The sequence below is a fragment of the Lipotes vexillifer genome, unplaced genomic scaffold (assembly GCF_000442215.2).
Source record: "Lipotes vexillifer unplaced genomic scaffold, Lipotes_vexillifer_v1.1 scaffold926, whole genome shotgun sequence".
In the NCBI taxonomy this organism is placed as follows: Eukaryota; Metazoa; Chordata; class Mammalia; order Artiodactyla; family Lipotidae; genus Lipotes; species Lipotes vexillifer.
The window spans coordinates 2,550,495-2,563,435 of record NW_006798085.1 but is presented as its reverse complement, the minus strand read 5'-3'; the positions used below and the strand labels follow the sequence as shown (position 1 = coordinate 2,563,435).

General features: G+C 56.2%; 1 protein-coding gene across 2 annotated transcripts in view; it reads left to right on the top strand.

Annotated features, from left to right (window-relative positions):
- STARD8 (StAR related lipid transfer domain containing 8) overlaps positions 1–12,504 on the top strand; it is a 33,088-nt gene extending 20,584 nt beyond the window's left edge. Inside the window, exons 3-14 of one of the 2 annotated variants that reach the window (XM_007470144.1) lie at positions 1,393–1,474; positions 2,444–2,507; positions 3,740–5,130; positions 5,821–5,994; positions 6,983–7,142; positions 7,619–7,817; positions 8,219–8,429; positions 8,697–8,811; positions 9,094–9,318; positions 10,309–10,526; positions 10,627–10,803; positions 10,948–11,065. In XM_007470144.1, coding sequence (XP_007470206.1) covers positions 1,393–1,474; positions 2,444–2,507; positions 3,740–5,130; positions 5,821–5,994; positions 6,983–7,142; positions 7,619–7,817; positions 8,219–8,429; positions 8,697–8,811; positions 9,094–9,318; positions 10,309–10,526; positions 10,627–10,803; positions 10,948–11,065 — 3,134 coding nt within the window. Of the gene's footprint in view, positions 1–1,392; positions 1,475–2,443; positions 2,508–3,739; positions 5,131–5,820; positions 5,995–6,982; positions 7,143–7,618; positions 7,818–8,218; positions 8,430–8,696; positions 8,812–9,093; positions 9,319–10,308; positions 10,527–10,626; positions 10,804–10,947 lie in introns of both variants that reach the window. The other variant, XM_007470145.1, reaches the window with a different exon arrangement.
- Positions 12,505–12,941: the final 437 nt, after the last annotated feature.

Below are 12,941 nucleotides of genomic sequence, written 5' to 3'. Positions count from 1 at the left end.
GGGCCTCTCACTGTTGTGGCCTCTCCCGTTGCGGAGCACAGGCTCCGGACGCGCAGGCTCAAGGGCCATAGCTCACGGGCCCAGCCGCTCGGCGGCATGTGGGATCTTCCCGGACCGGGGCACGAACCCGTGTCCCCTGCATCGGCAGGCGGACCCTCAACCACTGCGCCACCAGGGAAGCCCCAGAATATATCTTGAATCCATCCACTTCCTACCACCTCCACTGCCACATAGGTGTGACCTGCTCGCCTGGCCTAGTGCTGCAGCCTCCTTTCTGTGCTCCGTTCTCTACTCTGAATGCACAGCAGCTGGAGGGACCCTGGAAGTGCGGTCCTGACCACATTACTCGGTTACTCTGCTCTGTGTTACTCCTCCGCTGGCTTCCTAGCACACCCAGAATGAAGTGAGCGTCAGCATTTTGTTCCCGCCAACGAGACTGCATCACCCAGCTTCCACATACTTCTCTCTGCTTTGCTCACTACCCTCTGGGCTGCTTTCTACCACTTGCTCACACCAGGCTCTAGCCCTCCTTGGAGCCTTAGTTTTGGTCCTCCTGCCTGGGACTTTCTCCCAGGCTCTTTGCACGGCTGACCCCTTCTCGCTCTTCAGGGCTCAGCTCAGAAGTCACCACCTTAGCAAGGCCTCTCTTTACCCCGTCACCCTGGCTCATGTCTTTGCTAGCATTTATAACTGCATAGTTTGTTTCTCTCACATATTGTTCACTGTCTGTTGCCCCTGTGACAATATAAACTCCATGTAGGCTTGGATCAGTTTAGTCGTTGGATCATCATTCACTGTTGTGTCCCCAGTGCCTGGCACAAAGTCAATGCTCAATTAATAATAGTAAATGAGTCCATGGGCTTGTTTTACCAGTAAGGCAGAGAGGTGTGGGATTTTGGGATGCTATTTCCTCTTCCCCCACTCCTTGCTCTTTCCCAGACCCAAGGGAGTGGGTGCCCTTGCTCTGAGCAGTAGAGGAAGCGAGGTGTTGTTTGGCTGCACATGCACACTGTCCTTGCTCTCTCCCTGGTCTCCCCGGTTCACCTTGGATCAGGGAAGAGGTTCCCTGTCTGAGCAGCCCAAGATGCAGAGGGGACTGGAGGAGCCCACATGGGCTCTTGGCAGCCACTCAGGGCCTTGAGCCTGCCATCCCCCATGGACCTGCCAAAACTGACTGATGGGTCCTCTTGTCCAGCTTGACCCTCCTATCCTTTCCTTGACCTTCCCCCAACGGCCAACCATGAGCTCCCTGGGCCACTCCTTCGCTGCAGCCTTTCTCCTGCCTGCCTGCCTCCCCACTTCCTGGGCCCCCTTCTTCTCGCTCAAGGGTCGCTGGCACTGAGTTTCTAACCTGCCACCCTCGACTCATCTTGGCTTTTCTCTGGCATACAGAAGGTTCGTTTCCTGTGGATATTGGCTCTGTGAAGAAGGACCACGGTTTTCTGGACGAGGACTCTTTGGGGACCTTGTGCAGGTAGGGGTGCTAAGGGTCAGGCCTGGGAGGTCAAGGGCCTGGCTTGGGGCTTCCTCATGGGAAAAAGCAATCCTTGTCCCCTCTGACAGAGGAGGAGCCTGCCTATTAACAAAGCTCATCTGGTGCAGTCACGCTGTTCACTCTGTCTACTGTGTCTGTGACATCCTCACCCACCCAGGCACCAGAAAGCCGAGGTCTAGCCTTGATTCTTCTTTCCCTTAAGTTAGAGCCTCCAAACATTCCTCTGATTTGTCCCCTCTCTACTTGTTTGAGGCCAAACCACGACTTCTTGGATTCATCCTCCTAACTGGCCTTCCTGCCTTCCGGCTCTGCATTCCCCTCCTTGCTGTGATCCAACGTCCCTATAGCCACCAGAGTCAGCTTCCCAGTGGGTACTCCTATGCTTCAAATGTCTCGCTGTCTGCAGGGAGAAGTCCAGAGCTTTTTCAGCATGACACCTGAGGCCTTTTGCAACCTGGCTTTGACTGACCTTATCAGCCTCAGTCCTCCCCTCACACACACACTGGTCTGTTTACTGACCGTTTCCCTCTCTACATTGTCACAGGCTCTTATCGAAGCCTGGTATATGAGTCCCTGTTTCTCTCTCCCTCTGAATCCTATTTCTGTTCTCCAGCAAGTCTTCCCTGACTGCATTCCCCTGCCTTCATGGAAGTTCCTTGTCCCACCCGCTGTGTGCCTGCTGTGCCTTCTGTCTACTCTGTTTTTGAACATGTCCCATCTCTGTAGTGGGTTTTTCCACATCTATATGTTCCCAGAGGGCAGAGCCCATAATCTCCACAGCCTCATGTCTGGCACTGAAACCTTCATGAACACGGGGACTTGGGAGAAGTTTTGATGTCTTGGGCGCACAAAGCAGTGGGTGGCATCTTGGGAGTGTCGTGGCAGGCTATGCCCTGCAGGCTCTGGGGCTTGGGACCCTTGAGTGAACCCTGCTTTATTTCCTTGCAGGAGGCTGATGACCTTGAACAGTTGTGCCTCGATGAAACTGGAGGTTCATTTTCAATGCAAGCAGGTGAGTTAGGACAAGAGTAGGCTCTGTGGTCTTGTGGGGAGCCCAGGTCAAACAAAAACCACTTATGAAACTAGCTCCAGTGTCCTGTGAGTCTGAGCTGTCTGGAGCGGTGCCTTGCTCCAGCCTGGGAGTGGGGTGTAGGGGGCTGTATGAGGCTGTTGGGTTTTGGTGAGCCTGGTCTCAAAGTTGGGGTGTGAGAACAAGTACCTTGGCCCACAGCCTTACCCACCCCCCTCAGCTCACCCCTACCTCCTGGACTTACTAATAACCTGACCTAGTGATGGCCGTTCCTCAGGGAAATCCATCTGCCTACACTGCTCTGTGATGGCAAAAATTCCTTGACTAGGGGGCAGAGACAGAATAATGTGATGGAAAATCATGGCCTATATGGTCTTAGAAGTCAAGATCCCCAACCTCACCCCACAGGATCTTACCCCACTGAGCCTCATTTTCTCCATCTCTGCAGTGAATTGGGGGGGGGCATTAATAGCCTCCAAAGGCCTTTCTGACTCTGCCAATCTGGGATTGTAGAAACGGAGAGGGCTCTTGGTCTGCATGTAGCCCTGGAATGTGGGCCGGATGAACCCATCCTTCCCTGGGGTCAGGCTTTGTGGCTTTTCTCTGGAGCTTTTCCTACCAGAGTCCTGCCATCTCCAAGTTGCCAGAGCACTGGCCTGGGAAGCAGGAGACACCTGGCGGCTGGTCCCAGCTTTGCACTGACTTTTCAGTGACCTTGTACAAGCCTCTTCCCATCTCTGGTCCTCAGTTTCCCCACTTTGCAAATTAGAAAACTAGAAAATCTAAAATATCCTTTCTAGCTCTGCCATTCTGGGATTGTAATCTAAGAGTATAGGCTAGAGACTCACTGGGAGGCTGCTGAGAACAGGAGGTCAGGATGCTTGGATTCTAGCCCTGGCTCTGTCACCGACTTACTGCAGACATTGTATGACCTTGGGCAAGTGGCTTCTCATTTGTTTGGGTTTCCCTATCTATAAAATGGGGAAGAATTTGATTGATCAGATGACCACTACCCTCCATCTGGGCTTCCTCCATGACTTCTAGCTTCTTCTGGCAATCCCAGAGCCAGTTCCCCACTCCTAGGACGTGTTCTCAGCCAGAGAGCAGGGCCCTTTGCCCCAAAGTCCCCCAAGAGTTTGGAGGCAGAGAGTGGAGCCCAAGCAAGGGCTCGTGGGCTGGACACCTCTGACCCCACCCTGTGGCGCCCTTCCCAGAATGAAGACTCAGAGGAGGAAGAGCATTGTACCATCAGCAACCACTGGGCCTTCCAGAGAGAAAGTAAGCGCTGGTCTCATGTGGGCTCCTCTGACCTGCTGGCCCCACCGAGCCCTGGCCTGCCAGTGACCTCCAGCTGTGAGAGCGTCCTCACTGAGCTTAGTGCCACCTCCCTGCCAGCCATCACTGTGAGCCTACCACCCGAGGCAGTGGACCTGCCCTTGCTAGGCTGTGCTCCCAGCCCAAGTGGCCGGCCCTTCCTCAGCCCCACTCAGGACCAGGAGACTCCACAGGACAAAGCCAAGAAGCACCGTTCCCGGAGCTTCCTCAAGCACCTTGAGTCTCTGAGGCGGAAGGAAAAGGGTGGCAGCCGGCAAGCAGAGCCAGAGCGTAGCTCAGCCACCTCGGAGAAGGCCACCAAAGCCGCCTCTTTCCGAAGTCGCCGTGGCTTCCTCTACAGGGCCAAGAACCGGGCGGCCACCTCAGCCAGTGGCGGTGGCACTGAGACCCAGAGGGCCTGGGAGGCCTGGCCTGTGGCCACATTCCAGCATCCTCAGCGGGCACACTGGGGTGACTGCCTGGTGCACGTGCCCAGGGACCACAAACCAGGCACATTCCCTCGCTCCCTGTCCATTGAGAGCCTGTGCCCTGAGGATGGACACCACCTGGCAGATCGGCAGCCAGGTAGCTGCTGGGGCTATGAAGGGCGCCGGGGCTCCTGTGGCTCCACGGGCAGCCACGCCAGCACCTATGACAACATGCCTGAGCTGTACCCAGCTGAGCCTGTCCTGGCTGGTGCCGAGGCTGAAGAGGAGGAGGAGGGTGGGGACAGCTACACTCACCTGGATGACATCCTCCAGCACGTGTGGGGACTGCAGCAGCGGGTGGAGCTCTGGTCTCAGGCCATGTACCCAGACCTGGGGCCTGGAGATAAGGAAGAGGAAGAAGAGGAGGAAGCCGCTTCATCAGTAGAAATAGCCACCAGTGGAGTGGAAGGCCAGACCCATGAGGCTCGGGCCCAGGGAGAGGCTCCAGCCCTCAGGGAGTCCTCAGCCCGGGGCCAGGCGGATGTCCAGCCAGGAGTCCCGGCTCAGGCTCAGGCCCCAGCTGAGGCTGAACTCCTGGCACTGGCAGAGGCCGGGGCCCCCGGCTTGGCTCAGGATCATGAGCAGGAGGCAAATTCAGGCGGGGAACCCACCTCTGCCTCCAGTCTGTCTGTGGAAGAAGGACACTCCATTTCTGACACTGTGGCCTCCTCCAGTGAGCTGGACAGTAGCGGGAACTCCACAAACGAGGCTGAGGCCACAGGGTCCCTGGCTGGACTCCAGGCACCAGCACCCCGTGAACGACGAGATTCAGGTGTTGGGGCCTCACTTACCAGACCCTACAGGTGGGAGTTCGGGTAGGGTTGGGGCAGGGCTTCTGTTGTCCCTCTCTCTCTCTTTCCCCCATCTCCCCGTCCCTCTCGCTCCCTTCATCTCTTCCCCTGCCCCGTTCCTCTCTTCCCTTCCCCTTTCCCTCCTCACTCCCCCAAGCCAATTTCTTCATCACAAGGCGCAGGGGCAAGTTCTTAGGGGCTGAGTGATTGCCAGCTGGCATCCAGTCCCAGAAGAGAAATAGAAAGAGTAATGGGATCAGGAATCTGGAATGTGAGGTTCAGGACCTGCCTCTGCTATGGCCTTGCGCAAACTGTGGCTCCTTTTGGGTCTCAGTTGCCTCGTGTGTAAATCAAGGGCATCACAGGAGATGGTCTCTGATCCCCAGCTTCACTATTCTGGGTTTCTCAGAGCAGCCCCTCCGCTGCAGTCTTGAAAGGAAGGGGGACTGATACTGTTTGCTGGCACTAGATGGGCCTGAGCTCTGTGCCACCCTTCCTGACAGCATCTGGCCGCTGTGCAGCCCTGGAAGCCAAGACTAAGCTTTCTCTACCCTGGGGCCCAGCATCAATGCTGACAGTGGTCCCTTCTCCTTGTATATTTTTTCTTTTGGGGGAAAATAAAAAGACCAGAAGAACACAATTTTACTAAGGTTTACTGAAACCTGCTCCTCTGGCCTTCTCTACCCCCTCACCCCTCACCAGGAAGCTCCGTTGGCACAGCTTCCAGAACTCCCACCGGCCCAGCCTCAACTCAGAGTCGCTGGAGATCAACCGGCAGTTTGCCAGCCAGATCCACCTCTTGCACAAGGGCTCACTGCTGCGGCTCACCGCCTTCATGGAGAAGTACACTGTCCCCCACAAACAGGGCTGGGTCTGGTGAGTCCTGGGCCATGGTGGGCACCAAGCTGCTCATCCAAGTCCTGGATCCCTCTCTGCCCCCACTCCAGGGCCCTGGGAGGGTCACGCTCAGAAGGTGGGTGCAGGCAGGTGGAGCCCCTAGGCCAATGGAGTGGTGGGATGCGCCAGGAGGCTGGAGAGGTCAGTGTGGCTCTGGGTGGCAAATGTATGTCTGTGGGGGATGCACATGGGATTCACATGAGTGTGTGCCATGAATGAGGAGGGGTGGGGTGGGGGTTGGGACCCCAGGCCCCCCAGCTATACCTCCTCCATCCCAATTTCCATGCTGCCACCAGGGAGATTGTCCTAATATGCATCTTTGGTGGTCACTCTCCTGACAGATACCCTCCTGTGGCTCCCCATTGCCAAAGAATACGGTCCAGTTTCCTTCCCATCATGATCCTTTCACGTTCCAACCCCGCCTCATCTATCAGTCTCTTTAGTCTGCCATACCCAAGCAACACCACCATACAGGCCAGCAGACTAGTCACCCTTCTCTGAATGCACCATGCCCTTGTTCCTGCTTCTTTGCCTTTGCCCATGCTGTTCTCTCTGCCTGGAATGTCTTTTTCCCATTTGTCCTCTGGGACAAGGCCTACCCATCCCTTAAGAGCCAGCTGAATTTCCACCTTCTCTCTGAAGCCTTCCCTGACCCCCTAGGTACATACAATTCCCCTCCCTCGTGGGTCTTCCCCTAAGTTCTTGGCATACTCCTGGCCACATGTATTGTCACTGCCTGTCAATGCAGTCATCTCCTTGACCAGACTGAGAGCTCCCTGTGTTCCTCTGGGACTCCCTAGGACTGGGCCCAGAGCAGGTGCTCAATGAATGTTGCCTCTGGGGAGATGGCATGTTTCTTACCCTGCTCACCCACACCTGAGTCCCCCAAGACTGCAGACAGAGTCTCCAAGCTGTGTCTGGGCCTACCCCATCCTTGTTCCTGATCTTTTGTCCCTCCCCCAAACAGGTCAGTGCCCAAGTTCATGAAGAGGAACAAGACACCGGACTACCGGGGTCAGCATGTGTTTGGGGTGCCGCCCCTCATCCATGTGCAGCGCACAGGCCAGCCACTACCCCAGAGCATTCAGCAAGCCATGCGCTACCTGCGTAGCCAGTGCCTGGACCAGGTGAGGCCTTCTGGGGAGCACGAAGAAAGGTGGTGATGGGAAGGAAGTCCAAGGCTGAGGGATTAGGGAGGGGAGCTGCTCTGGCCTTCCTCCTGGGTTGGGCTGGCCCACCAGAAACTTTTCCTATCCTCTGGAAGGCCCAACAAGGATGGACCCAAAGCCCCCTTCTGCCCGGCTCTGTGTCAGCTTTTTTCTGGCCCAGGCGCATTAGCCCCCACCTTCCAGGAGCCCACCTTAGCCTAGGTCCCCGTTTTCCTACTCATCTCCACTAAAGCCATCTTTCTCCTTGGCCCCAAGGCTATAAAAACCCTTCTCTTTGGTTTTGCCATTTCTCTCCTACCCTGCCCAGCAGGAAGCTTGCCACGCTTCGATGTCTCTGGGGTGGCCTACACTCCTAACACACGGTCTAGGGCTGGCCTCACAGTCTCCCTCCCACCCCTGCATGTCTCCCTCTCTCCCTCCCCTGCATGGGTCAGGTGGGCATCTTCCGCAAATCCGGGGTGAAGTCCAGGATCCAGAACCTGCGTCAAATGAATGAGACGTCCCCCGACAACGTCTGCTACGAGGGCCAGTCTGCCTATGATGTGGCTGACCTGCTGAAGCAGTATTTCCGGGACCTGCCTGAGCCAATCTTCACCAGCAAGCTCACTACCACTTTCCTACAGATCTACCAGCGTGAGTCGCCTGCACCTATCCTCAGTAACCTGCCAGGTTCTTGGCCTCCATGAATGCTAGGGCTTGTGGAGGATAAACCTTGTGCAGGCAAGTGTAGCTGCGCCCATGAGCTCAGTGGAAGATTTACTATGCCGAGTTGCAAAGGTCCTTAGAGACCACATTCTATTCCCCAAACCCATTATATGGACTGAGGCCCTGAGGAATGGCAGGGACTTCCCCAAGCTCATGCTTCACATTACAGCCGGCCTTGATCTAGCACCCAGAGACCTCCCAGAGTCCACCTTCCCCCTCACCAACTTCCCCTTGGGACCACTGTGCCTTCTGCATTCCTGGAAGCAGGAAGCTTGCTGCCAGAGGCTCTTGGGGAATAAAGGAAGCCCTTCTGTCTGCCTTCTTCACAGTCCTCCCCAAGGATCAATGGTTGGCAGCCGCGCAAGCCGCCACCTTGCTGCTCCCTGATGAGAACCGAGAGGTGCTACAGACCCTGCTCTATTTCCTAAGCGACATTGCCTCTGCTGAGGAAAACCAGATGACAGCTGGTAACCTGGCTGTGTGCCTGGCACCTTCCATCTTCCACCTCAACGTCTCCAAGAAGGATAACCCCTCCCCCAGGTGAAACAGGGCAAGGCATGGCAGGGCCAAGCAGGAAGGGTTTGGGCCCCATTGGCTTTTTGGCCCTGGATGCTTGGCACTGCAGTTCCCAGGCATCACCACAAGGGGCCAGCCTGACTCCTCAGGGGCCCTGGGCTGGTTGGATGGTGTGAAGCAGGGTCTTCAAACGGGCAGCAGGTTGTTTTGTGTTCAAGACTGGCAAACAGGCTTCTGGGGAGCTTGGCTTGTGCCCTCGTGCCATCCTCTCTTCCTGGCCCTTCCCTTCAGGATCAAGAGCAAACGTAGCCTGGTTGGCCGGCCAGGCCCTAAGGACTTGAGTGAGAACATGGCTGCCACCCAGGGCCTATCACACATGATCAGTGACTGCAAGAAACTTTTCCAGGTGAGTCACTCTAGGCCATGGTGCCTACTTCCCAGGCCCAGAAGAACCAACATGCCTGACCTTTGCGCCCTAAGTCAGGGATAGGGCACGTCTTGACACATAATGCTTCAATGTCCTACTTTCAGCTCTTCCCCTACAAAGTTTTTCATCTACCACACCGCAGTAGCCAGGTCTCTCCGCTCCCTTAAAATGAACCTGGCAGACCCCGTGGGCTCTGGGACTGGGCATCCCTGACTCTGCTGCTTCCCATGGCTTCCCAGCCTGGTGTGTGTGCTCTCCCAGGTGCCCCAGGACATGGTGCTACAACTGTGTGGCTCCTACAGTGCAGCTGAGCTCAGCCCTCCGGGCCCAGCCCTGGCTGAGCTGCGGCAGGCCCGAGCTTCTGGCATGAGCCTGAGCCTCTACATGGAAGAGAGCATCCAGGAGCTGCTGCGCGATGCCGCTGAGCGCTTCAAGGGCTGGATGAGTGTACCAGGGCCCCAGCACACGGAGCTGGCTTGCAAGAAGGTGAGGACCACACTGCCCAGGGTGACCATCGGGCCGGGAGAGGGCAGAGTGCAGGCTGTGTGCAGGGATCCTCAAGGAAGGAGCTGCCCCCGCCTGTCTCGCTGTGCTTCCGCCTGATACTTGGAGAATGTCAGCCAGCAGAGCGAGGACCTTAAGGAATTGAGAAGCAAATGAGACCAGGGCTCTCTCTCAGGGAGCACCTGCCGGAATTATCTTCCCAAAAGCCCACTCCAGACATGTCACTACTTTTAGAGCCTCACCTGCCATCCCTACCTGCACTGCAGTCACGCTGAGCTCCTCACGTTTCCACCTTTGTGCTTCCGCCCCTGCTGTCCTCCTGCCTGGGCCTGCCCCAAGCATTATATTTCCGCAGCCATTTTCAGCCCCAGCTTGATATGCCCCTCCTCCATTCAGAGCCTCCAGTCATATCCCAGGCTGGAGGTGACTTCTTTCTGTCCTTCTCTTGGCACTAGCCATGTTCTTTCTCGGATTCTGATTATAAGTAACACTGCAAGCCCAAGGTTTGCCATGGATAAACCGGTCATAGTAAAAGCTTCTTTACGGGGTCAGGGTGAGAAGCTTGCACAGGGCCTGGCACATGCAAAAGACTCAGGAAGTGGCAGCTTTTGTTGCCATGCACATGTTCCGCTTCCCACCCTAGATGGGGAGTTCCTTGAGGATGACCACCATATTCAGTTCCAGAAATTCCAAGCACTGTGCCCAGTGCTTGGTAGAGCCTAGTAGGCCTCAGAGAATGTGTGTCCTGTCACCTCTTTGTGCTCTTGAGCAGGCGGAGGAGCAGAAATCTGGAAAGGAGAAAGAGGACAGGGAGCGCAGGGCTGGCCTGTCTGGATCTGGCTGGGGTTAGCGGAGTAGTCCTGCCACCTTCCCTTGTTGGGGGCTGGAATGAGGGCAGGCCAGGGCCCAGGGGTGGATTGGGAGTTCTCCAGCCCTGACAGCTTCCCCCATCCCCACTCCTGTGGCTCGCAGGCACCAGACGGGCACCCGCTGTGTGTGTGGAAGGCATCCACAGAAGTGGCTGCCCCTCCGGCCGTGGTGCTACACCGTGTCCTGCGGGAGAGGGCCCTCTGGGATGAGGACCTTCTGCGGGCCCAGGTGTTGGAAGCCCTGATGCCGGGTGTGGAGCTGTACCACTACGTCACCGACAGCATGGCACCCCATCCCTGCCGCGACTTTGTGGTGCTCCGGTGAGGGGCTTGAGCTGTCACCCTGCTGTACTTGGGGGACTGAGGAGGTGGGGTGGGAACCGGCGCCAGGAAGCTGAATGTGTGTGTCCCTTCCCCACAGGATGTGGCGCTCTGACCTGCCCCGTGGGGGTTGCCTCCTCGTCTCTCAGTCCCTGGATCCTGAGCAACCCGTGCCGGAGTCGGGGGTGCGGGCCCTGATGCTCACTTCCCAGTATCTCATGGAACCTTGCGGCCTGGGCCGCTCCCGGCTCACTCACATCTGCCGCGCTGACCTCAGGTACCAGGCCACCTCAGCCCTGCGCCCCCCGCCACCTCTACCCCATGCCCCTGATCCTGGGGAGCAAGTCCTGTCTTCCTTGTCCCTGGCAAGGGCTCCAGGGAAGAACCCACAGCTCATGGCTTCCTGCTTCTACTTCCCCAGGGGCCGTTCTCCTGACTGGTACAACAAAGTCTTCGGGCACCTGTGTGCCATGGAGGTGGCAAAGATCCGGGATTCCTTCCCGACCCTGCAGGCAGCTGGCCCTGAGACAAAGTTGTGAGCCTTGGCCTGGTCCCAGATTGGCACCACTCAGGCCCCCTGGCACCAGCGCAGTGAGGGAGAATGAGAGCAGAGCAGCCCCCGGATGGATGCTGCTTCCAAGGGTAGAGGCAAGGCCATGCGGTCGCCCTTACTTCCTGAAGCTCCTCCATATGTACAGGGAAGGAAAAGAGAATTTCAGTGTCCTGTCTCCACTCCACCTCCACCCCAAACCTGTGTTCTGCCCTCCCGAGAGAGAGGAGTCATTTTTGGAGCAGGAAGACGGCTACTGCCCTTCAAGTCCAAGGAGCCACCAGTCAGTCTGAAGCCTTCCCTGCTCCTCCGCCTGTGGGGTGAGGAGGCAGAGAGTAGTGTGTGCTCCTAGCACTCTGCCATTCTGAGAGGCCAAGCCATCCTGTTTGCTGCTAGGGTCCCTTTGAGTTTGGACAGGAGGCTCTGGTAGTGCCTTTGGGCCCAACATTGGTCCTAAACTGGTTTTTGCAGAGAATTTGGACTGGAGTGGATAGGCACAGGGGCAGGGCACAGGGCAGCCCCAGCCACCATGAGCTGTTTGATTTGTGTAAATATGATGCTGATTTTTATGAGGCTGATTTAAAGAGGAGGCACTGATGGGTCCCAGTAGGTGACATGACGATTTGGGATAGCTTGGGATGTGAGAGTGGGGGGAACCTTCCTTTCTCAGAACTCAAGAGACCAATGAACCAATCTCCCCTGACTCAGGCCCCATACTTTATCTGCCACTCCCTGGAGTCCTGTGTAGCCATTGGCCACGCGCTGCCATGTCTAGAGGGTAAACAGCCTCGCTCCCACCACACGGGCTGAACAAAAGCAGATGGTGGTGAGGAGACACTGTCGATGTCCGCGTCGCTTTTCCTGCTCTTCCTGCCTGCGGTAGCAGGCTGATATGACAGTCCCTTCCTCCAGCAGAGACCTGGCCCCTGGTTCAAGCAGCCAGTCAGTCAGATGGAAGGGCATAATGTCATCTCAGCCTGCTGAGGCTTGATCCAAACCTGACCTATCCCACCCACCAACCATCTTGGTTCACGTGCAAAGTCAAATGCCAAACGCCAGCTGGTGCTTTATTATCATTTTTGGCTGAATAAACTGGAGTGGGATGGGTTCCAGCCAGTCAGTTGTAATGTTTAAACCTATCTATCTATTTTATTTGAACCTGTAAATACTGTACAGTCAGAATATAAAAAATGTATTTGTGTATATATAGATACATATATATACACACACACACACATCTATATATACACACACGCACACACACAAACACACACATGTATTCTATCATGAGTGTACCATAATCTGTTGGGTGGGGACAGGGGTCTGGAAAGCCTCGGCGGGAAGGGCACTTAAGATGAGACAGGGGAGGTGGAGAGCATGGTCCATGTGACCACCCCTAGTGGAACAATAAAGCATTCCTACAGATGCCCTCTGTCTGTGTGGTTGTCTTTGCTGAGACGATGGGCCAGGGACAAGAGGCAAATTACAATGCAGTTTCGGTGTTAGGGTCAGAGGTTGTGCGTTGTTACCAATGTAGGACTTGAGGGAGGCCGCAGGAGAAATGGGGAAGGGCCTCAGCCTTTCTCTTCGGGAGATGATTGGGGCTGGGAGAGGCAGGATTCTAAGAAGCCAGGGCTTGGGCAGAAGCCGCAAACCCTATCCCCTGACCTGACCAGGTCCCCTATCTGAGCAGCCCCCAACATGACCTCATGCATCCTAAGGATAGCCCTATGGAGGGATGCCTTTGCTATGCTGTCCTTTCTTCCCCTGCTGCACATGGCTCAAGCTGAAGGATGAAGAATGGAGACCCAGGCTCAAGAGGCTTGGGGACCCTGTTCTACCCATAAGCCAGTCTGATACAGGTC